A 23,252-nucleotide genomic window follows, 5' to 3' on the forward strand; every position below is an offset into this window, starting at 1 on the left:
ACAGTTTTGTAAAAATGTTATTATATCTTTTCATGTTACAACACTAAAGAAGTGACACTTTGCTACAATGTAAAGTAGTGAGTGTACAGGTTGTATAAGTGTAAATTTGCTGTCCCCTCAAAATAACTCAACACACAGCCAACAATATATATAGTAGGCTCTCGCGCTTATAGAATGATCATACACCTTATTATGTGCAGCAACTTAATACATAAGAATCAGACATAAGAATCAGAAATAATAGTGAAAAATGCAACACTAGCCGCGCCCAAATCAAATAAAACAAAATGTCATCATATGTGCTAATAAACAGTGCATATATAATCCATGGTGATAATGATAAAGAAAATAAGAAATAAACGAGACTACAACTGAATAAACACTGTGTAAAGTGTAATTTCTTCAGTGTTGTTACATAAAAAGATATAATAAAATATTTACAAAAATGTGAGGGGGTGTACTCACTTTTGTGAGATGCTTTACCTGTGAAAGACACAATCCTATCTTGCTATAGCCTTCTGTATGGTAATACATTATGCTATTTTTGACAAGAGTATCAAATAATTAACAGTCCTGATGTTGTTAAAGACTTTATTTATGCCTATATATGTAAAGAGGATTATTGCTGCAGAGTGGTCACGTTATTCCTTTAGTTAACACTTGCTCTGAGCAAACTATTCTACTGTAAAATACTAAGACTGCAAAAATCTAAAAATGCAGCACTCTCTTGTCTGCGTATAACAATCACATGACCTTTAAAATAGGTTCACCAGCCAAACAGAATGCGTTTTTTCTTAAGCCTTGAGCTAATTTATTTGTAACTGCATGCACATCACTTATCTTGGCAAAGAATATATCCCTAGTCCCCTTTATAATGCTGAGCAAAGTGCACCAAGCAAAGATACAGACTTTCACTAGAACCCAGTCGAGGAAATTTTCCACATAAGATAGTGTTGGGTGGGGGGAACACCTGTGTAATAAAACTTGGCACAATCCCCCTGATCAATTACAGAAACACAAAGTGTACCCCAGGTCTCCCCACAGGGAGAGGGGAAGAGGGGACACACTGGGAAATGGAGATTTTAATGTGCCAAAAAGTCAGTCACTATATATCAAGATGAATGGTCCATGTTAGTGAGAGTCAGTTAATATTAATGACATAAATAAAAATATCCCTGTTCCAAATCCAAAGGATGGGAATGCTGCCCATCCTTTGGATACCACCTATCCTTTGGATTCGGGACAGGGATAGGTTGGTTTATATACGTCATTACTCATAACTGACTTTCACTAGCATGAACGTATATATTGTGGGCTCCGCTTTTTGGGACCTGTTGCCTCCTGTTGGAGGGCTGATTGATCTTATTGACCGTTTCTCTCCCCCGTCCTCCCTTTGTCACCAGACTAATTTGATGTTGGTCCTCATGATGGCGATCCAATTTATTACCTTTGATCTGATATTATAGATTGATTGCTTTATCTTGGATCTTTTAAAACCCTGTGGCTGTTCATATACAATACACTTTATGATGCATGTTTTCTGGATTTTGTTTTCGCGGTGGTAATATAAAAATGTACAAAATTGGATCCTGAAGAAGCTTGCATCTTGGATCATGTGGGGATATGCACAACACAATATATTTTTATGTCAATTGTGTTTTTTAACTTTTTGTGTATGGAATAATAAAATAAGTATTGCTTTTATTTTGGTATATAGTGACTAACTTTTGGGCACACTAAAGTCCCCATTTCCCAGTGTCCTGACCTGGGATACACTTTGTGTTTCTCTAAATTTTCCACAGAACGTTACATGCAAGAAAAATGTCAGAGCTATCATTAGGGGGAAAAAAACAGTCCTTGTCTTACTTTCACTACACCTTTCTAAGAACGGCTATTCCAACATTAGTAGGTGGTGTTATAAATTATGTTATAAGAGTGCGTGCTTATGTGGTTTTAGATTTATCAAACTCTGTGCTCCAACTTCAGGTCTGTTTGTACACGCTGCCTGCAATCTGCCTACATCATTTCGAAGGAGACCTGTGAGGGAGGCTGCCATAATGAGGAGGAGGAGGAGAGTAGAGAGGCAATCACTGCATGTGCTGCATACAGGAAAAGGTGATTCATACCTGAGGGGAGCAGCAGTTTTTTTAAGTTGGGCAGAAGCATATATGTCAGATGCAGCCCTGACCTACCCAAGCGGACCAATGGCTTCACGGCACTTCTCTTACAATGGCAAAACACTTTCCCTATGTTGCTACCGAGCACTCTGAATCAGAATAGAAATGGAAATCCTCACAGAGCTGCAGAAACATGAGATCTGGAGCACAGTGGCTTTCATGTGTAGCACTTTTGGGTATACAGAGCCCACAGGCCACATGTTGACACCAGAAATATGGACTATAACTTTCGTTTTCAGCTGAGTGTAATATTTAGTCTGAAAATTGGCATATACAGAGAGATGTTCAATGTTGTTATTTAAAGCGGAGTTCAGGCCACAAAATTTTTTTTTCAATAAAAATACCCCTGAGACAGTCAGGGCTAGTACATTCCACAATGGATAGCCTCTGTACTGTCCCGGGTCGCACTTACCTTTTAGAAGAAATACTTACCTTGAAAATGTCTTCTACAGCGCTGCCATCTCGGATGTAAGCCAGCGTGTCCTCTTCCGAGAATGCACCTTCACCGGCCCCGCTGGTCACTTGCGGTGCGGGCGCATCATCCCTCCACAGCTTCTGGGCATGCCCAGAAGCTGTTTAGCAGGGAACGAGGGGGAGCACCGGAAGTGACGAGCGGGGCCGGTGAAGGTGCATTCTCGGAAGAGGACACGCTGATTCCTGGGAGCGATGACGTTCAGCTCCCAGGAATCAATGTGAAGAGGAAGTGATGGCGTGGGCCGCGGCAGCAGAGGGAGGAAGTGGAAGAAAGGCGAGTATATTTTTCTTCAATAACAAAGGTAAGTAAACAAAAAAAAAATCGTAACCATATATTTCTTTTTCATGTGACCAATAGCAAGTGGATGGCCCAAAATCGATTATGTTGATTTTGTGGCCAGAACTCCGCTTTAAGTTTATTATTCAGCATTATCAAATACATTTGTAGTGTTTTAAACACTATTAACAATTTTAAACAAAAATTAAAAAAGTCCTCCCATCTGTGCTTTAAAGTAGAAGTCCAGTATAACACATCTAAGCTTAAACCTTCTCCCACCCTTATTCTAAGCTCTATACTACCTAGCCTGTAAAGAAAAGATGTGTATACTTACCTTATCTAAGGGCGCTCCCAGCGCTGGTTTCAGGGGAGAGGATGGACAGCAGACATCAGATGCCTAAAGTAGGTCAATGGCACTGCACTGGTTTGTCACAGTTCTCTCCTCTCCCCTAATGCCGGGCGCTGCAGAGATCATGAGACCTGACCAGAGAGCGCTCTTAGATTAGGTAATTATACACATTTTTGCTTATCAAGCTAGTTAGTATTGGGTTTAGAATTGGGGGTGGAAGCACTTTACAAGTATAAGGTTCTCCTTTCCACAAAAAATTAAACGGTGAACACCATACACCCTCCCCACTCCCTGATGCACTAACCCCAGTTAATGATTAGCTTTCACTGTACAAACAGCCAATGCAGGGGTCTGGGGGATTTAAAAGCCGCAGTCTTCTTTTGGGATAGTTTAGAGTCATTCTGATACATCACGTTCTGGCATGTGACCACTTTGACCAATCAGAATGGCACGGATACATGCCAGCATCCCTAGCGAAAGATGGGGAAGAAGGCTACAGCTTTCAAATCACCAGACTTTGTGTAAGGTGAACTTACACTTTAAATAAATCCCCCTTCTGCAGTTAAAACTTTATGTATTTTATTATTCTCTCAATGCACTGTTAATTGGGCAACTATGTGGCAAATGAGGTTCAATGTTAATAAATGTAAAGTTATGCACTTAGGGGCTAAGAAAATGCATGCATCATACAAACTGGGGGGGGGGGGGGGGGGGAGTACAACTGGGGGAATCAATGGTGGAGAAGGATCTGGGTGTTCTGGTAGATCAGACTTAATAATGGTATGCAATGCCAAGCTGCAGTTTCTAAAGTGAGCAAAATCCTTACGGATTTCAGAGAAAGATTTAATTTTGTCCCTGTACGAAATCATTAGTAAGACCTCATCTGGAATATGCAGTTCGGTTTTGGGCACCAGTTCACAAAAAAGGATATTGGGGAACTGGATAAAGTGCAAGGAAGGGCAGGAAAACAGAAAGGAGGCATGGAGGAGCTCAGCTATGTGGAAAGAATAGAGGAACTCAATTTATTCTCTCTTGAGAAGAGGAGATACTATCAACATGTACAAATACATAAGGGGTCTCTATAGTGAACATGGTGTGGAGATTTTCACTTTAAAGCGGAGTTCCACCCTGGTTATACTTTTTTTAATAAAAATACCCCCGGGACAGTCAGGGCTAGTACATTCCACAATGGCTAGCCTCTGATCTGTCCCGGGTTGCACTTACCTTTTAGGAGAAATACTTACCTTGAAAATGTATTGTCCAGCGCTGCCATCTCAGGTGTGGGCAGCTTGAAGCCAGCGCGATCCTCTTCTGTGTCCTCTTCCTTCTTCTTCGGTCCCACGACGCCATCGCTCCCAGGAATCAATGCGCCTGCACCGGCCCCGCCGTCACTTCCGGTGCTCGCGCGTCATCCCTCCACAGCTTCTGGGCATGCCCAGAAGCTGTTTAGAAGGGAATAACGCGCGCGCACCGGAACTGACGTCGGGGCCGGTGCAGGCGCATTGATTCCTGGGAGCGATGGCGTTCAGCTCCCAGGAATCATTGCAAAAGCCAGGAAGTGACAAATCGCCGTGGCCGCCGAGGGGAGGAAGAAGGAAGGTAAGTATATTTTCTCTACAAGGTAAGTAAAAAAAATAATAATTTGCGATTATCCATTTGTTTTTCAGGTGACTTGGAGCGAGAAGATGGAGGTAAGTATAAATTTAGGGTGGAACTCCACTTTAAGGTATAGACTCCAGAGTGAGAGAGAGAGAGACATAATTTTGCCCCTGTACAAATCATTAGTAACACTTCATCTGGAATATGCAGTTCAGTTTTTGGCACCAGTTCACAAAAAGGATATTGGGGAACTGGAAAAAGAGCAGAGAAGGGCAACCAAAGGACAATATCAGGCACTCTTTATGTCTGGAGGAAAAGAGATGTAACCTCCATATAGGAAAAGGCTTCCTCACAGTAAAAGCTGTGAAAATGTGGAAGAGACTCCCTCAAGACCTGTTTTTGGCTAGCTCAGTAGATGGTTTTAAAAAAGGCCTGACATCTTTCCTAAAAGCACCAAGAGCAGTAGATCCAGAAAATATCTGATTGCCTCCTAGGGAATCAGAAAGGAATTTTTTCCCACAGCCGGAGAAAAATGGATTATGTATTTTATGTTTTTTTTTGCTTCCTCTAGATCAAATGTGGGTATAGTATTGTGTGTATGCAGGTCTCCTATATGTGTGGGTTTTTGTTATTTCTTTGTTAAAACTAGTTGGGTCTGTGTCTTTTTTTCAACCAGACTATGTAACCATTTTATTCAAAATAATGTTTTAAATATAAGATAAATATAATGAATATTTGCATAAGGTTTATTATAATCAGCACTCTACCTACAAACACCCTACATGCTGCCCTTAAATACCATGTCTGCATTGGACAGATAGAAAAAAAAAATATTCAAAGGGTCATCTTAACTTACCATATGGGACACTCCAATGTCTTTTGCATGACAGACAGGACATTGTGAATATCTTCAACGTGTTGAGTTTCACAAGTCATTCTCTCGCCGTCACTATAAAAACAGAATGCACATATTGGTCATTACAAATTACATTAAGCTTAGCAGAATAGTAAAATACTTATTGTAACTTTGGCATTTTAAAATATTTAAGACTGAATTTTTGCATTTGCATAACATTCCGATTTTCCCCAGAGTTCTGCACTGAGCTACATTGTTAGTCGGGTTGAATTAAGATTACATCATCTAGTTCAACCAACAGAAAAATAAATACATTTAAAATTGAAAACCTTCATATACAGAAACCCATACCCACAGTTGATCCAGATGAATGAAAAATAAACCCCAATAAAGTATGATCCAATTTGTTCCAGTGGGATAAACAAAATTTCTTCGTTATCCCCTGAAGACAATCAGACATTCCCTGGATAAACAATCCCTGGTGTAAGTACCTATATATGTTGTAAAAAAATATACAAAGTATATTCCCCGCGCCAAGGATTAAAAAATTAAATAAATATGTGTATAATAAATGGATAATTGCAGCAGCCGCTATAGGTAATACAGGAGATGGATAGAATTAGCTTCAAAGAAAGCCAACTACAGCGCTTGCTGGTGAATAGTATAGGAATGATACCAAGTGTATATTTCAATGATTCAGGTAATGGTAAAAATAAATAAATATCATACAGTATTAAGGATATAGCAATATTAAAAATACTCAAAAATAAATAAATAATCGTGACTGTTGGTATATAAAAGTCCAATATATATATATATATATATATATATATATATATAAAGTGACTTGGTGCTCAAGAAGATCAAAAATAAGTCCTTAAATGGTTCAAATGCAATTGCTTTAAACGCGATTGTCCTTAATATTCTGCAGCAATCCATTTCGCCGTGATTTGTGGCTAGATAAAATCATTTACCAGAACCAGTGGGTCCTATGTGCTTTACAGCACTAGGACCATTCGCCCTTAGGTGCCCCCTGGGCTGGGATGAATTCCCCCTTTTTTCCTCCTATAGGCTGGTCTGGATTAATAAGCTGGATCCTCCTCACATCATGGTAGTATGGCCATTTAAAGGAAACAAAAGGCTCCATATAGTGCAGTATGTTCAAAATAAGTTTATTACCCACTGCAATGGGTTAAAGGCAAGGAATTTGTATAAAAAATAAAACCGTGGTGGTCAGTGGTCGGCTTGTGCGGGCTGCGCGTCCCCTTTACAGAGTGGCGAGCGGTGCTTCCGGCTTGCGTTCCAGCTGACCCAACGTGATGACGCTATGCGTTCCAAACTGACGCGTTTCGTCACTTCCGGTAATGTCTTCTGAGTTCTGAAGACGTCTTCGGAAGTGACGAAACTGACCACCACGGTTTTATTTTTTATACAAATTCCTTGCCTTTAACCCATTGTAGTGGGTAATAAACTTATTTTGAACATACTGCACTATATGGAGCCTTTTGTTTTCTTTAAAATGGCCATGCTACCATGATGTGAGGAGGATCCAGCTTATTAATCCAGACCAGCCTATAGGAGGAAAAAAGGGGGAATCCATCCCAGCCCAGGGGGCACCTAAGGGCGAATGGTCCTAGTGCTGTAAAGCACATAGGACCCACTGGTTCTGGTAAATGATTTTATCTAGCCACAAATCATGGCGAAATGGATTGATGTCACAGAATATTAAGGACAATCACGTTTAAAGCACCTGCACCTTGAATTGCATTTGAACCATTTAAGGACTTATTTTTGATCTTCTTGAGCACCAAGTCACTTTATATATATATATTGGACTTTTATATACCAACAGTCACGATTTATTTATTTTTGGTTATTTTAAATATTTCTATATCCTTAATAATGTAGGATATTTATTTATTTTTACCACTACCTGAATCATTGAAATATACACTTGGTATCATTCCTATACTATTCACCAGCAAGCGCTGTAGTTAGCTTTCTTTAAAAATAATTCTATATATGTTGCATCCAGGTCTTTTTTAAATTATCTACTGAGCTGGCCAGAATTAGTTCTTGGGGGAGTCTATTTCACATTTTCAACGGCTGGTAAAGTCTGGAGCAGTGACATGGTCCTGCAGTTGTTGGACCTCCCTCCTCTCCCCTGCAACCGCCACTACCTGAAACAGGGGATTGATAGAGATGGACCAGAGCAGTCTTCTTTCTAACACTGGTTAAACAGCATAGGTGTTAGGAGAGAGGAGGGAACATTTTTAAGACTAGTTAGGTTTAACCTGGAATTCCACTTTAAGTCATAGGTTTGAGCTAGCAACCAAGCTGGACCAGTGGAATGGTTCTTGATAAATATTAGGTTTCACAGGTGAATGATGTTAGTAAAGAAATTATGGATTTGGACACCACCTATAGATTATCTTCATTCCAAGAAATATTACAGTGGAATTAAACCCCATGTTAAAAAAAAAAAAAAAATGACCCCGGGCAGCAGGAACTGGAGTTTTGTTAGGATAGAAGGAAAAATGGATGGGGCAAATAACTGTCAAATTCTTGAGAAAAATCTGCTGTCCTGTCAGAAAGTTGTCAATGGGGAAGAAGGTTTACCTCCCAACAGGACAATAACCCAAAGCAAACAGCAAAAATTACTGCACATTGGTTGAAAGTAGAGCTGCACGATTCTGGCAAAAATGAGAATCACGATTTTTTTGCTTGGAATAAAGATCACGATTCACTCACGATTCTCAGCACCACGTATATTTATACATTTATTTATTTATTTTTTTAGGGATTACATTTTCTGCACATAACACTACCTTTTCAGCATTTTTACTTGTGAATTATCAATATAATAATAATTAATGAAATTATTATTTTCATTATATTATTTATTATTTTATATATATATATATATATATATATATATATATATATATATATATATATATATATATATATATATATATATATATATATATAAAATACAATAAATAATATAATGAAAATAATAATTTCATTAATTATTATTATATTGATAATTCACAAGTAAAAATGATGAAAAGGTAGTGTTATGTGAAGAAAATGTAATCCCTAAAAAAATAAATAAATAAATGTATATTATAATGAAATGAAATATATATATATTTATATATATATATATATATATATATATATATATATATATATATATATATATATATATATATATATATATATATATATATAATTCATTCATTACAATATACATTTAATTATTTATTTTTTGGGTTTTCCCCTCTCTCCCCCCCTCCTCTGTCCTTGATTACCTCATGGAAAGCTCATCATGCCATAATTTTCTCGGACCCGTGAACAAATAGGACCTCGTCACTTGCGGGGACAGAGCAGGCGGGGCTGAGGTGGGACGGAAGACACCGTCGCGTCATCTGCAGACCTGAATTGAGGAGGCGTGACGGAGGTGCGGCCTGCCGCGTCATCTGCAGAGTGCTCAATGGAGGAGGCGTGACAGAGGTGCAGCCTGCCGCGTCATCTGCAGAGCACTGAATGGAGGAGGCGTGACGGAGGTGCGGCCTGCCTCGTCATCTGCAGAGCGCTGAATAGAGGAAGCGTGACGGAGGTGCGGCCCGCCGCGTCATAGAGGAGGCGTGACGGAGGTGCGGCCGTGAAATAACCCCACCCCCAGAATCGCCGATATTCGTGATGGAGATCGCATAGGGGGGTGGATCGAGATCGCGATCCCAGAACGATTAATCGTGCAGCTCTAGTTGAAAGAGAAAAAAACGAATGTACTTGCATGGCCTTAGTCAGAGCCCAGACTTAAACCCCATTGAAACTGTCGCCATAAAAATTTATCTAAACGTGAGCAGTTCTGCAAAGGAGAATGGGCAAATGTTGCAAAGTCTAGATGTGCAAAGTTAGTAGAGACATATCCCAACAGACTAAAGGCTGTAATTGAAGCAAAAGGTGGTTCAACAAAATACTGACACGTGGATGTGATCCTTTTTCCAACCTAATAATTCTGTTTTTGAATTTTTTATTTATTTATTTTTTCCTGACATGTTGGTGTTAAATCTTTCACTTGGATGTTAGAAGTTGCACAATACAGCTGAAAAAACAAAAACTGTGTCTGTCTTCCTTTCAGGCTGCAAAGCAATGTGATTATTTTAAAGGGGTGATTATTTTCTATACCCATTGTATGACAGAAGAGACCAAGAGGGTCTTTCTGCCATTAAAAATCCTAAGTTTAATTCCACTTTAAAAGAGATGTATAGGAATGTTTTTTTTTTTTTTTTTTTTTTTAGATTTACACTTACCTAGGTGGATGCAGCATCAGTCCAATGCTGCAGCTGTCCCCCAGCGCCTCTGCGAACCGAGCGATCAAACACCGCCGATCACTCGGTTCTAACAGCCCTGTGAGCAGAGAGATGCTGACTGTCAGTAGCTCTGTACTATGCCCCCTCCTCACTAACTAGAGCAGCCAGTTCAGGCTCTCAGCGGCTCGTTGAGAGGTTGAGCTGGGTGTCAGTCCAGGCACCTGGCAGATCCCAACTTCCATTGTCGTAATGATGCGATGCCTGGACTGACTTCTGTGATGTCAGCAGAGAACGGACTTCACCCGCTCTCTGCTGAAAATGGGTCACAGGGGTGCAGAACAAACTGCACTCCTGTGATCTATAGATGTACAGCCAAATGAGCTTTTGCTGTACATCTCCTTTAATGCTTTTAATGACATACAAAAATGAATATATATACAAAGTTATCAATTCATCTTTAGACATGCCCTCCCTCCTCAAAAAACAGATAATGCTGTCCAATAGTTACAAACTAACCCCCTGACAGTAGAAAATACTGGTACACAAACAGTGTTGTAATTTGTATGGCAAAAATATTTGTGATCATGTCTTAGATCATTGGTGGTCAACTTTCTTGATATGGGAGCCTCAGGTACAACCCTAGACATCAACAAAGAGCAGCACATTAAAATTCAGTGAATATTCAGTATTAGGAACAACAAACACACACCAGGATATGGTCAAAGACTATGAGAATAATACAAGAGCTAGTCAGAGACTGCAGACATGGTACAGGGGATAGTCAGAGACTGCAGACGTGGTACAGGAGATAGTGAGAGACTGCAGACATGGTACAGGAGATAGTCAGAGACTGCAGACATGGTACAGGAGATAGTCAGAGACTGCAGACATGGTACAGGAGATAGTCAGAGACTGCAGACATGGTACAGGAGATAGTCAGAGACTGCAGACATGGTACAGGAGATAGTCAGAGACTGCAGACATGGTACAGGAGATAGTCAGAGACTGCAGACATGGTACAGGAGATAGTCAGAGACTGCAGACGTGGTACAGGAGATAGTCAGAGACTGCAGACGTGGTACAGGAGATAGTCAGAGACTGCAGACGTGGTACAGGAGATAGTCAGAGACTGCAGACATGGTACAGGAGATAGTCAGAGACTGCAGACATGGTACAGGAGATAGTCAGAGACTGCAGACATGGTACAGGAGATAGTCAGAGACTGCAGACATGGTACAGGAGATAGTCAGAGACTGCAGACATGGTACAGGAGATAGTCAGAGACTGTGGACATGGTACAGGAGATAGTCAGAGACTGCAGACATGGTACAGGAGATAGAGACTGCAGACATGGTACAGGAGATAGTCAGAGACTGCAGACATGGTACAGGAGATAGTCAGAGACTGTGGACATGGTACAGGAGATAGAGACTGCAGACATGGTACAGGAGATAGTCAGAGACTGTGGACATGCTATAAGAGACATTGAAGACCTGGGGACATGGTTCAGGAGACATAATATGCAAGAGGCCCAAGAGATCACTGCTATAACAGGGAAACACAGATTAGTGTCTGCATGGGCCCCATAAAAAAAATTGCCAAAGGGATACAGGTTGGGCACTACTATATCTTAGATAAATTAAAATTAATGGAATTGCTGAATGATGCACAGCTTCCCCTAAACATCTCAGAGAGTGAAAGGATAAATAATTGAAGCCTCACGAAAGCCGGCAATCACAAGCCATTAAGTAACAGTTCTTCATGATGTAGCCTTGAGATGAAATAGTGTTGTCAGGTATGCTTTTATCTCTTCTACAAAAAAAAGCTTCTTTTTCTGCCCGTCAACATTGTTTCTTCTGAATTCATGCTGAGCTACACATATGCAGCTCAGCATGCCTTGATAAAAAGAGGAATATTCTATGTGCACGTCCTGGAGTTATGTCATTCCAGGTCAGTCAATCTGGATTTATAAAAGGAAGATGCCGAACCTGGAAGAAGACCAAGTGATGCTGTCAGCGACAGAGATCATCACCATCACATCCATGGAACGGGCACTTTGGCACGCAAGTCTTCAAAAATATAATATGTTGTGCATACTTGCAAAACCAGCTGCTGACTTTAGTTCCACTGTAAGATGTGCACCAGGCTTAAATGCATCACTTCTCCATTGTGCATGCACATAGTATACCATGTTCATTGATCTTGCATAGACTTTTCTGTGCCCAGACAGGCAACCTTGTATTTACTAGTAATCCTAACAAAACAGAAGGCATGATTTCCACATCCTGCATTTCCAATCCCTAGAAAGCCCAAAAAGGCCATATTCATATTGGTTGGTCATAGAATTGATCTATGTCTGGTTTAACCACTTGCCGACCACCCCACACAGATTTACTGCATCAGGGCGGCTCGGCTGTGCATAATGACTTAGATCTACGTGATTATGTGCACGCGGTCTCGGCAGCGTGCGTACGCCGCCGAGACTTTGCTCCCGCTGATTAGACACAGCGGGAGTCAGACCGCAGGGGGAACGGCGGCGCTCGCCACCGGTCTCCCGCGATCATCACAGAAACTGACAGAAGACCCGCCTGCTTCTGTCACACAGGCAGAGAGAGATCATGGGTTTCAGCTATGCTGAAACCCCGATCTCTTTGTGCCTGTCACAGACCCCCCCACAGTCAATAAGCACAAACAGGCATACATTTAACCCTTTGATCACCCCCCAGTGTTAACCCCTTCCCTGCCAGAGTCATTTATACAGTAACCGTGCATATTATTTAGTACTGATTACTGTATTAATGTCACTGGTCCCCGAAAAGTGTCAAAAATGTCAGATAGGGGTCCGATCTGTCTGCCGCAATGTCGCAGTCCCGCTAAAAATCGCTGATTGCCGCCATTACTAATAAAAAAAATAAAAACTCCAAAAATCTATCCCGTAGTCTGTAAACGCTATAACTTTTGCAAAAAACAATTAAAATAAACTTTTTGGGATTTTTTTTTACCAAAAAATATGTAGGAAAATATAAATTGGCCTAAACTTATTAATAAATTTTGATTTTTTACATTTTTTTTTATTGGGAATTTTTTATAGCAGAAAGTAAAAAATATTGTGTTTTTTTTTCAAAAAATTGTCGCTCTTTTTTTGTTTATAGCGCAAAATCTAAAAACCGCAGATGTGATCAAATACCACCAAAAGAAAGCTCTATTTGTGGGGGGGGGGGGAGGACATCGATTGTATTTGGGTACAGCGTCGCAATTTTTGGTTCAAGTAACGCAGTGCCAAATCACAAAAAATGGCCTGGTCATTGAGGGGGTAAAACCTTCCGGAGCTGAAGTGGTTAAGAGGCTTTGGATTACAGTAAATTCCTCCATAGCTAGAAAGCATTGTTACATATTAGACTTAAAGCTGAATTCCGGTCGTAATAAAGCTGTATCAGACATTTAGAGCTTTACATACCATTTGCTGACCTTTATTTTTTTGTGTTGCTTGTCAGCTCCAATAGGCAGCAGAATAGGTGCCATACAACTCACATATTGCAACCTATTTCCAATTAGAATGACCAGTCAGACAGCCTGTCCTCTATCAGTTCAGAGACAGATCCTATAATTTCCTCCTCAGCAGCTCCCATATAAAATGAAATCTGCAGTAGGCAAAGACTATCATCAGGTGTCCATAGATATGCTGCTTCTTCCTGCCCACCATCAGCTGTCAGATCGCCATTGTATTTTTAATAAATAGCTGTCAGCCCTGCACTTGTGGAGGTACAGGGCTGACAGAGTGTTATTCATTCAAAATAAACACAGAAAGAGTTGACTGACACTAAAAGCCTCTCCCTCCAACTTGCTGTTCTCCTGCTGGTTAGACCTGTTGCTGTGTTTGTTAGCACTGCACTCATTGAAGTACAGGGCTTCCTGATTGTCTTATGTCCCAGCAGACCTGACAGGAGAGCTCTCTACTCCACTGTTACAGCTCAGGAGCTGTCCCTACAGCTTTGGTGCTGAAGTTCACTGCGCAGGTGGCTGTATGCGCAATAACAGGGAAGTAGAGAACTCCCCTGTCAGGTCAATAAGACTTGCTGGGGGGAAAAAATATATTCCAATACAGGAAGCATTCTACTTCAGTAAGTGCTAACAAACATAGCAACAGATCTAATCAGCAGGGGCACAGCAAGTTTGGGGGGGGGGGGGGGAGGCAAAGAAGAGGGCCAGGCTGCTACTCCTTTGCTGGACCAAGCTCTGTAAACCTGGTTGTGTGGATTGCTGTGTGGTGCGCTGCACAGGTGGTTAATTGGGAGCCTAGGATTCCCCCTGTAGTCACTATAGGATTTTAGGGTCAGCCCAAATCCAGCATAGTTGCTTGTAGATCTCACAGGAAAAGAATCTAGAGAAAAAGACTAGCTAATAAAAACCTATCTACATAAAAAACACTTTTATGCCAGGACCAAAGATCCCAGCAGGGAACTAGGTCCTTACTCCTGACTAGGCAGAATAAAACTGACATCCTATGCAGGAAGACAGGGTGTACCCTCCGAGACTGCCCATAGACGTAGCCAGAACTTTTTTTCTGCCTAGTGTCCTACTTCTGTAGGGGGCAGTATAATCCTACTGATATGGATCAGAGGACTGCGTCCGTCAATGAACAATAGAGAAATGAATGAAGCCCTTTTGAAAAACCGTCAGTGCTTTCCTTCCTACCAAACGTGGAGCAAGCAGGGCAGAAAGAGGCAGGGCATTCCTACACATACAGAAGCCACATGCCTGCAAACCCTTCCCCCAGGCTACTGTTGTGAGAAATCTGCTGGAGATCTTGTGAGGACATCAGAGCCATTTAACCAGTTGCCGACCGCCGCACGACTATATACTGCGGCGGTCAGCCCCGGCCAGGCAGAGTGACGTATGGGTACGTCACTCGCCTGTCACTGACTTGCGAGCCAGTTCTTGCCAGCATTGGGTAGTGCAAATTCATATGTGCCACAGCCCTTACTGCTCCTCTGAAAAGCAATCAGCAATGGATTTCTTTTAAGAGGCTTTTGACAGGAAGTGGAGAGGATATGTCATTTAACCCTGATAATGCTGACCAATTGCTTGAAAACCATATGAATTGCACGCAGTTGCAGAGCAGCCCCATTCCCTAGAATGAGTTGTGTTCAATGGCATTGCCACTTGCCAAATACGACAGGCCATTTAAAGTGGTTCTAAAGCCTAAAAGTTTTTTTTAACTACGCATTAAAGAGGAAGCAAACTTCCATGGATTGTTTGTACCTATAGGTAAGCCTATAGTAAGTCTTACCTATAGGTACTGTAAATGGCACCGTGTAGGTGGTATTTACTGTATATGCCACGACGACGTCATCGAGGCATGCGCTCTGAAGGAACAGCCACTTGTGCCGTTTCTCCAGAGCCCTGTGTGGGAGTGACGTCACGCGGCTCCAGCCAGTCACACAGCCGGAGTCTGCGGAACCAAAAGGAAGACAGGTGAAGATGGATGCGACCTCCAGACAACGAGGGCTTTGTTCGCAGGGAAGTTTCACATAATGTGCTAGTATGCATGCCTTTACTTTGCAGGTCAGAAAAAAACAAAAGGAAGGAGGCAGCGTTTACCTCCTTTTATAGGTAAAAAATCTTCTGTGTAACAAGATTCCCTCTCACCCCCTTTATACTTACCTGAGCCCAATCCAGCGCTGTGCCCGAGAGCAGTGGCTCTCTCCCTCCTCACAGGGCAGATTGATAACAGCATTAGACCCCGCTGCTGTCAATCCAATTCTGTAACAAGGGAGAAGGGGCGGGGTCGACCCACGGTGTCTCTGGCAATAGGTGCAGACAGGGCGGTTCAGGAGCAAGCACGCACGACTGCCCTCATAGAAAGAAGCATAGAGTAGTAACCAAGAGTGCCAGTTGGGGACCCCAGAAGAGGACGACGGGGACTGCTCTGTGCCAAACCACAGCACAGAGCAGGTAAGTATAACATAATTAATAATATTTTTTTTTTTATTAAATCAAACATTTTTTAACAATTTGATTTTTACGCGACGTGCACAGGAATGAGCAGCTTGCGGGAGGCATGGGGGTCAGTAAAACCACGGCTCAGCCACCTAATCTAAAGCCTGCATGCAGTCTTACTGGCCCCCAGGTGTATGTCTGAATGAGCCCTGCCCTTAAAAGCACAGAGCACCATTTACTTTTATTTTTACTTTATTGCATTAATACGTACTGTAGCATTTTGTTCAGGCTAGAAATATGCACAGAGGCGTAACTAGAACCTTCAGGGCCCTGGTGCAAGAAACCATAAAGGGCCCCCTGGACACCTGGTTGGGGCCCTTCCTTTTAGGCCTGGGGCTCTTCCCACTGATCCTGGGGTCCTTTACTCTCCTTTATTACAGTCCCGCAATGGGACCCTTTCACAAGTTCTGCAGTGGGCCCCCTTCCTGCCATCTTGGGGCCTCCCCACGGTGATGGAATGCCAGGGCCCGGTTAGAAGTGTGACCTTTGCCACCCTGGAAGTTCACCCACTGGTGTCAGTAGTTTTTATTTTTTGGTACTTTAATTGTATTATTTTTTATCATTTTATTTAATTTTTTTACAATGTCACTGACTATGACTCTGTCCATTCAGAAAAGGAAGGAGCTGGTAAATTACATATTTACCGACCCCTTTATGGTTCTCTATTGTGACACAGCCCCTGCAGCAGCCGGCAGGAGAGGGGGGGCACAGGGGGGGGGGGACAGCACAGGGGGGGGGGGGGAGCACAGTGGGGGGGCAGGGGAGCACACAGGGGCCCAGAGACAGCAGAACACAAGTGAACTGGATAGGAGGAGTGGCGGGGCAGCATACAGAGGAACCAATCTCCTCCATTTTCCTCCTGCAGCTATGGGAGGAAAAAAGGAGGACAGAGATTTCTCTACATGCCGCCCCCGCAGCCCCTCCTATCCAGGTGTACAGGAGAGCCGCACAGGCCCCCTGGAGCATGGGGCCCGGTTGCAATTGCAACCCCTGCAACCCCTGTAGTTACGCCCCTGAATATGCAGACATGTTGCAGACTTCTGTACCACCTCACAGCTCATCTGAAGGCTGCATTCCAGTGTGAATAAGACACATAGAAAACAATTTGTGAGTCTTTGTGGAGATCTGTGTCTTTGTAGTGCAAAGAAAAAGGCTGACTTTCACACAAGTGTGAATGAGCTCTGCAAGTTCATTTAGCTCTAAGGCCCCATTTACGCTTCACTTAGCTGGAAAGTGAGAGTTCCCACTTTTTTTGCACGTTTTTCTGTAGATCACGCAAAGGGCAGCTTATTCACTTAAAAAGGCTGCCCTGCGCCACAAACACAGCAAAGAACAGCTCCAGGACCATTTTACATATGGAACGCTGTGCTTATTTTCAGCAAGTGTTTTGTCATGACAAATGCAAAAATCGTGCTGCATTCGGGGTGCTATTAGGAAGCACAAGCGCGTTGCGCGTTTCTGACATCACTTTCAGAGCAGTCAATTGTGAATGGGAAATCCACAGAAAAGGAACACAAGCTCCAAGTAAAATGTAGAGTTGAATATGAAGCCTGTATAGACCAACAGCTGCTCCTTCCAAACTCCTGAGATGGAGAGTGAATGGAATGGTCAGCAGGGAGAAAAGGGAGCGCTTTAGGTTGAGGCTTAAAAGAAAGTTTGCAGCAAACTATCGCAAATCACGAACTGTGTGACACTCCATATCAACGTAGTTGATAAAAAAATAAAAGTTTATTGTCATATTAAAAACCAAATGGGCAATGATTAGCACAAACAGTCAGTGCCGTTTAATCATTGCCCTTTGGTTTTTAATATGACAAACTTTTATGTTTTTATCAACTACGTTGATATGGAGTGTCACTCAATTCGCGATTTGCGATAGTTTGCCGCAAACTTTCTTTTAAGCCTCAACCTGAAGCGCTGCCCTTTCCCCCTGCTGACAAGTGTAAATGGCTTCTAAGTGAAACCCACTTAGGAATTACTGCAAATCTTCCTCTTCCTAAACTACTCCTTACTGTAGAATACCAAAATCAATGTAACATTACGTTCTGCTTTATGTTATTAAAGTATAACTAGGGACAGTTTTTTTATTTTTTTGTTTTTTTTTTAGTTTTGGATAGATAGGTCTGTTTTTATTGCTGCTTGTGCCCCCATTAGGGAGATGCACCCTCTCTATTTATCCGATTTACCATTATCACTGAAAGTAAAAGAAAATTCAAAATTCTGGGTTGATACCAGAACAGTAATAGAGGGGAAATCTTCCCGGGGGGGGGGGGGGGGACACTTGGTCTGGTGACACCTGGGAATTCCCTCATTGTGGAGGATTTCCTCCCACTTCCTGTTTTGGCTATAGGACAGGAAGTGAACTCCCCAATAGGACACAGATGGCAAAAAAAAAAACTGACAGAGGTTATAACCCTCCCTTTCTCTAGCCAGAAAAAAAGTATTGTCTTTAATTCTGACAGGCTGATATAATCTAAACCCCAAATATGGTCCCCATCACTGTGTGTCATCATAGAGATCAATTATAGTGATGGAGTCAGCCTGGTATCTGTATACAAGGCAGAACACCCATAAGAAAAAAAAAGCTCATTATTCATACAGGTATAGTTTATACCAGGGCTCGACAAACCCCAAGCGCCAGGTCACATCGGCAACTAGAATTAGCGGCCCGACGCCTAGGTTACACTGCCGGAGTGGTCTAATGCCCCATACACACACATGCAGATTATCTGCAGACTTTTGTCTGCAGACTTACCAAAACCATATAATATGAGGTCAAACCTAAACACTTTCACTTTGTATGCAATCCGGCAGGCCCTTGCACTACATAAAAAAGGTAAGTCTGCAGATAATCTGCACGTGTGTATGGGGCATAAGTCTCCCGCACGTGGGCTGCGGCTCCCTGACACCCGCAAGCGTCACGCCCACATGCAGGAGACTCCCGCACCTCGCAGGAGACTAAGGGCTCTTTCACACGGGCGTTCCGTATGTCCGTTTGCGGATGAAAAACGGACATAATGTATCTCTATGTAAATACGGATGTCATCGGATGATCATCCTCTGACATCCGTTTTTTGTCAGTTCAGTTCAGTTTTTTTGAACGGAGGAGAACCCTATTTTTTCTTCCTTTCAAAAAACGGAACTGAAGCAAAAACGGATGTCAGTGGTGTCATCCGCAGACATCCGTATTTACATAGACATGCATCATGTCAGTTTTTCATCCGCAAACGGATGGGATGAAAAACGGACATACGGACCGGATGACACAAGTGTCATCCGTGTCCGTTACAAAAAAAAAAAAAAGGACCTGATCGGGCAACAAAAAAAGGAACGCCCGTGTGAAAGAGCCCTTAGAATGTCTGGCGAAAGAACGGTGTCTGTCAGCTGTGACAGATTGGAACTGATGCTTCCTGTGTAGTTTCGGCTCCGTCCTGTCACAGGCGGAAAGATATCAAGTGCACTCCACCTGTGAGAGGAGAGATACAGGAAGCATCAGCTCTGCATGCTTCCTTCTGCGCAGCTCCGTGATCTCCGCCAGCAATTCCTGCCAGCAGTACCCACAGCAGTACCAGCCAGCAGTACCCGCAGGGAGTACCCACAAAAATACCCACCAGCAGTACCCATAGTAGTAACAGCCAGAAGTACCCGTAGAGAGTACCCACAGCAGTACCAGCCAGCAGAATCTGCAAGGAATACCCACAGCAGTACCAGCAGGCAGTAACCACCAGCAGTACCCAAAGCCGTACCAGTCAGCATAAGTCACATGTGCTAGGGGTGCAACTAGCCCCCAGCACATAATTGTAAATATCCCAGCATGTGCAGTGTTTCTGACTCCTACCACCATGACCACTTCAAATCACTGAAGTGGTCATGGTAGTTGGAGAGTTCCTTTAACCACTTCTGGACCGGAAGGATTTGCCCTCTTAACCGCTTGCCGACTGCTCACAGTATATTTACTGTGGCAGTCAGCCCCTCACAGGCAAAGTAACGTTAATTAACGTCACTAGCCTGGGAGGGTCTGGGGAGCGAGCGCGCGCCACCGGAGGCGCGGTCACGGACCCCCCCCCGCGCGTGTGACCGGCGGACCCGATGTCCGCCGGTCACTCGGCGATCGTCAGGGGGAGAGGGAGAAAGTCAGGCGGCTTGTGTAAACAAGCCACCTGTCATTCTCCTCGGTGTAAAAACACTGAGCACACGGTTCTACTATGTAGAACCGTTGATCAGTGTCCTTACACCTCAAGTCACAGCCAATCACAGTAAGAATCACGCCCCTAGGGACACACACAGCCCCTCCCTCTCAAATAAAGTTAACCCCTTCGCTACCAGTGTATTTTTACAGTAACAGTGCATATTTATAGCACTGATTACTGTAGAAATGTCACTGGTACCCCCAAAAGTGTCAAAAATGTCAGTCAAGGGTCCGATCTGTCCGCCCCAATGTCACAGTACTGCAAAAAAAAAAAAAATCGCAGATCGCCGCCATTATGCGTTAAAAAAAAAAAACAACAAAAATGACAAAAATCTTTCTCTTTGTTAGTAAACGCGATAACTTTTGCGCAAACCAATAAAAATACGCTTTTTGCAATTTTTTTTACCAAACATATGTAGCATAAAACAAATTGGCCGAAAATGTTAAAAAATTTGGATTTTTACATTTTTTTTTTGGGGGGAATTTCATATAAAAAAATGTGAAAAATATTGTTATTTTTGCAAAATTTACGCTCTTTTTTTGTTTATAGCGCAAAAAGAAAAAAGCGCACAGGTGATCAAATACCACCAAAAGAAAGCTCTGTTTGTGGGAAAAAAAGGACGTCAAATTTGTTTAGGTACAGCGTCGCACGACCGCACAATTGTCCGTTAAAGTCACGCAGTGCCGAATCGCAAAATACCCCCTGGTCTTTTAGCAGCCAAATCCTCCGGGGCTTAAGTGGTTAATGACCAGGCCATTTTTTGTGATTCGGCACTGCGTTATCTTAACGGACAATTGCGCGGTCATGCGACACTGACTATTAATGTCCTTTTTTCACCACAAACAGAGCGTTCTTTTGGTGGTATTTGATCACCTGTGCGATTTTTATTTATTGAGCTATGAACAAAAAAAGGACAATTCTGAAAAAAATATATATATATATATATATATATACATATATATATATATATATATACATATATATATATATATATATATATATATATATATATATATATATATATATATATATGTATTTTTCACTTTCTGCTATATAACATTCCCAATATAAAATAAAAAAATCAAATTTTTTCATTCTTTTTAGGCCAGTTGATATACTGCTACATATTTTTGGTTAAAAAAATCCCAATAAGCATATTTTGATTGGTTTACGCAAAAGTTATCGCGTCTACAAACTAGGAGAAAGATTTATGTCATTTTAATGTATTTATTTTTTACTAGTAATGGTGGTGATCTGCAATTTTTAGCGGGACTGCGACATTGCTGCGAACAGATCGGACCCCTGACATTTTGACACTTTTGGGGGACCAGTGACATTACTACAGTAATCAGTGCTAAAAATATGCACTGCTACTGTAATAATGACACTGGCAGGGAAGGGGTTAACCCAGGGGCGATCAAAAGGTTAAGTGTGAACCTAGGGGAGTGTTTTCTAACTGTATGGGGGGAGGGACTTGTGGAATCAACACAGAGACCTGTGATCCTAAATAGGAGGGTCACAGGCACTCTGTGTTCATTCCAGAGAGAACAACGGTCTGCTGTGTTTACAACAGCAGACTGCCGTTCTTTCTCCACGGGGAGTGATCGTGGGTGCCCGGCGGCAATTGCGTCTGCCAGCCCCATGGTCCGGCTTCCCCGCTGCCTAATGGGGGCGGGCACGTGCCCCCGCGAACCACCGTACAGGTACGGCTATTCGCGCAGCCGAGCCAGCCACAGTATATCTGCGGCGGATGGTCGGCAAGTGGTTAAGATCTCTCAGAAGAAGTAAACAAAGTACACACGGGCCAAATGCTGAGCAACATAAGCCGGTTCATTAAAAACTGACTGCCATTGTGTATGGCAGCCGGTCGTACAGAAGCCGGCCATTCAGCATGAGCAAAAAAAAACTGGCCAACTTTTTTAGCCTAGATTTCAAACAGCCCTGGGTTCTACACATACAGTAATGGCATATCTCCCAACCTTCTGAGATGGGAATGAGGGACACCTAATAGCAAAAGTATGTAGGCATAGGACACGCCCCCTCCACGCCCACTTAAAGGAGAATTGTACAAAAAAAATGATTGGTTAAACCCGCAAATGCTTTTACCAATACTATTCCTTTATATTGGCTTTTGGAATTTAAAAATTCACCAATTTAGAAATCGGATGAAAGGTTTAGAACTAGCAAACACTTTTTTGGAAGATAAATAGTGTACTGTATATACAACTATACAGATCAATGCAAAATGAGGGACACATGGGGAGAGCAGAGGGACTTTGTTCCGAATGGGGGGGGACAGTTCCTCACAATCAGGAACAGTTGGGAGCTATGGCAATGGTGCCATGTCTTCTTGGTGTCTGACTAGTCACGCACTGAGACCTGGAATGTTCTATGTTGGGGGTGGGGTGCCATGTAGTAAAGCTCCCCCGGCCCCTAGGTTACTCAGTATCAGAAGAATGGAGGAAAGCTGTGAGTACACCCCCTCAGTGCTCGGATCCCCACTATCACCCCGGTACCTGAACACGGATCCCGCTCTTTCAACACTCGCGCGCTATTCTCATCGTCCCGCCCAGTGCACTCCCGTATCCTAGCAACAGGAAAGCCCTAGAGTTACTTTCGTCCAATAGAACGTCTGCAGCAAAGTCGCCCATTGATGACAAGGGAAAACGACACGCCCCCATCCTATACACTAGCCTATGGCATGCCTTATTTGACCTCCGGGTTTTGCATCATTTTGCCATGCTTTTGTACTTTGGGCATAGCTCGGAGTTCCGGAACTTTGTAAACAATAGAGTCGGTGGTTTGATGTAATGCGAGTTTACAGAAAAAATGAGCTAAACTAGTGCTGTAAGTCTTTTAGGCTAACACAGCATCTAGGGAGGGGTGAGAAGAGCCTGCAGGGTTACAAATATGAAGCTAGTCCTGAAGCTCATGGCATGTTACAAGGGTCAGTAACCAAGGATTTTCAGCGTATGAAAATGCATGTATGGTGTTTTGATGCGTAAAAA

At 42.6% G+C, this 23,252-nt stretch overlaps 1 protein-coding gene across 1 annotated transcript in view; it reads right to left on the reverse strand.

Annotated features, from left to right (window-relative positions):
- BRCA1 (BRCA1 DNA repair associated) overlaps window positions 1-22,800 on the reverse strand; it is a 413,307-nt gene extending 390,507 nt beyond the window's left edge. The window contains exons 1-2 of the mRNA XM_082271609.1: window positions 22,753-22,800; window positions 5,733-5,815 (exon numbers count right to left, since the gene is read on the reverse strand). Coding sequence (XP_082127735.1) covers window positions 5,733-5,812 — 80 coding nt within the window. The 5' untranslated portion in view covers window positions 5,813-5,815; window positions 22,753-22,800. The remainder of the gene's footprint in view (window positions 1-5,732; window positions 5,816-22,752) is intronic.
- Between the last annotated feature and the right edge of the window lie 452 nt (window positions 22,801-23,252).

This window comes from Pelophylax lessonae (assembly GCF_965119305.1).
Source record: "Pelophylax lessonae genome assembly, chromosome: 11".
In the NCBI taxonomy this organism is placed as follows: Eukaryota; Metazoa; Chordata; class Amphibia; order Anura; family Ranidae; genus Pelophylax; species Pelophylax lessonae.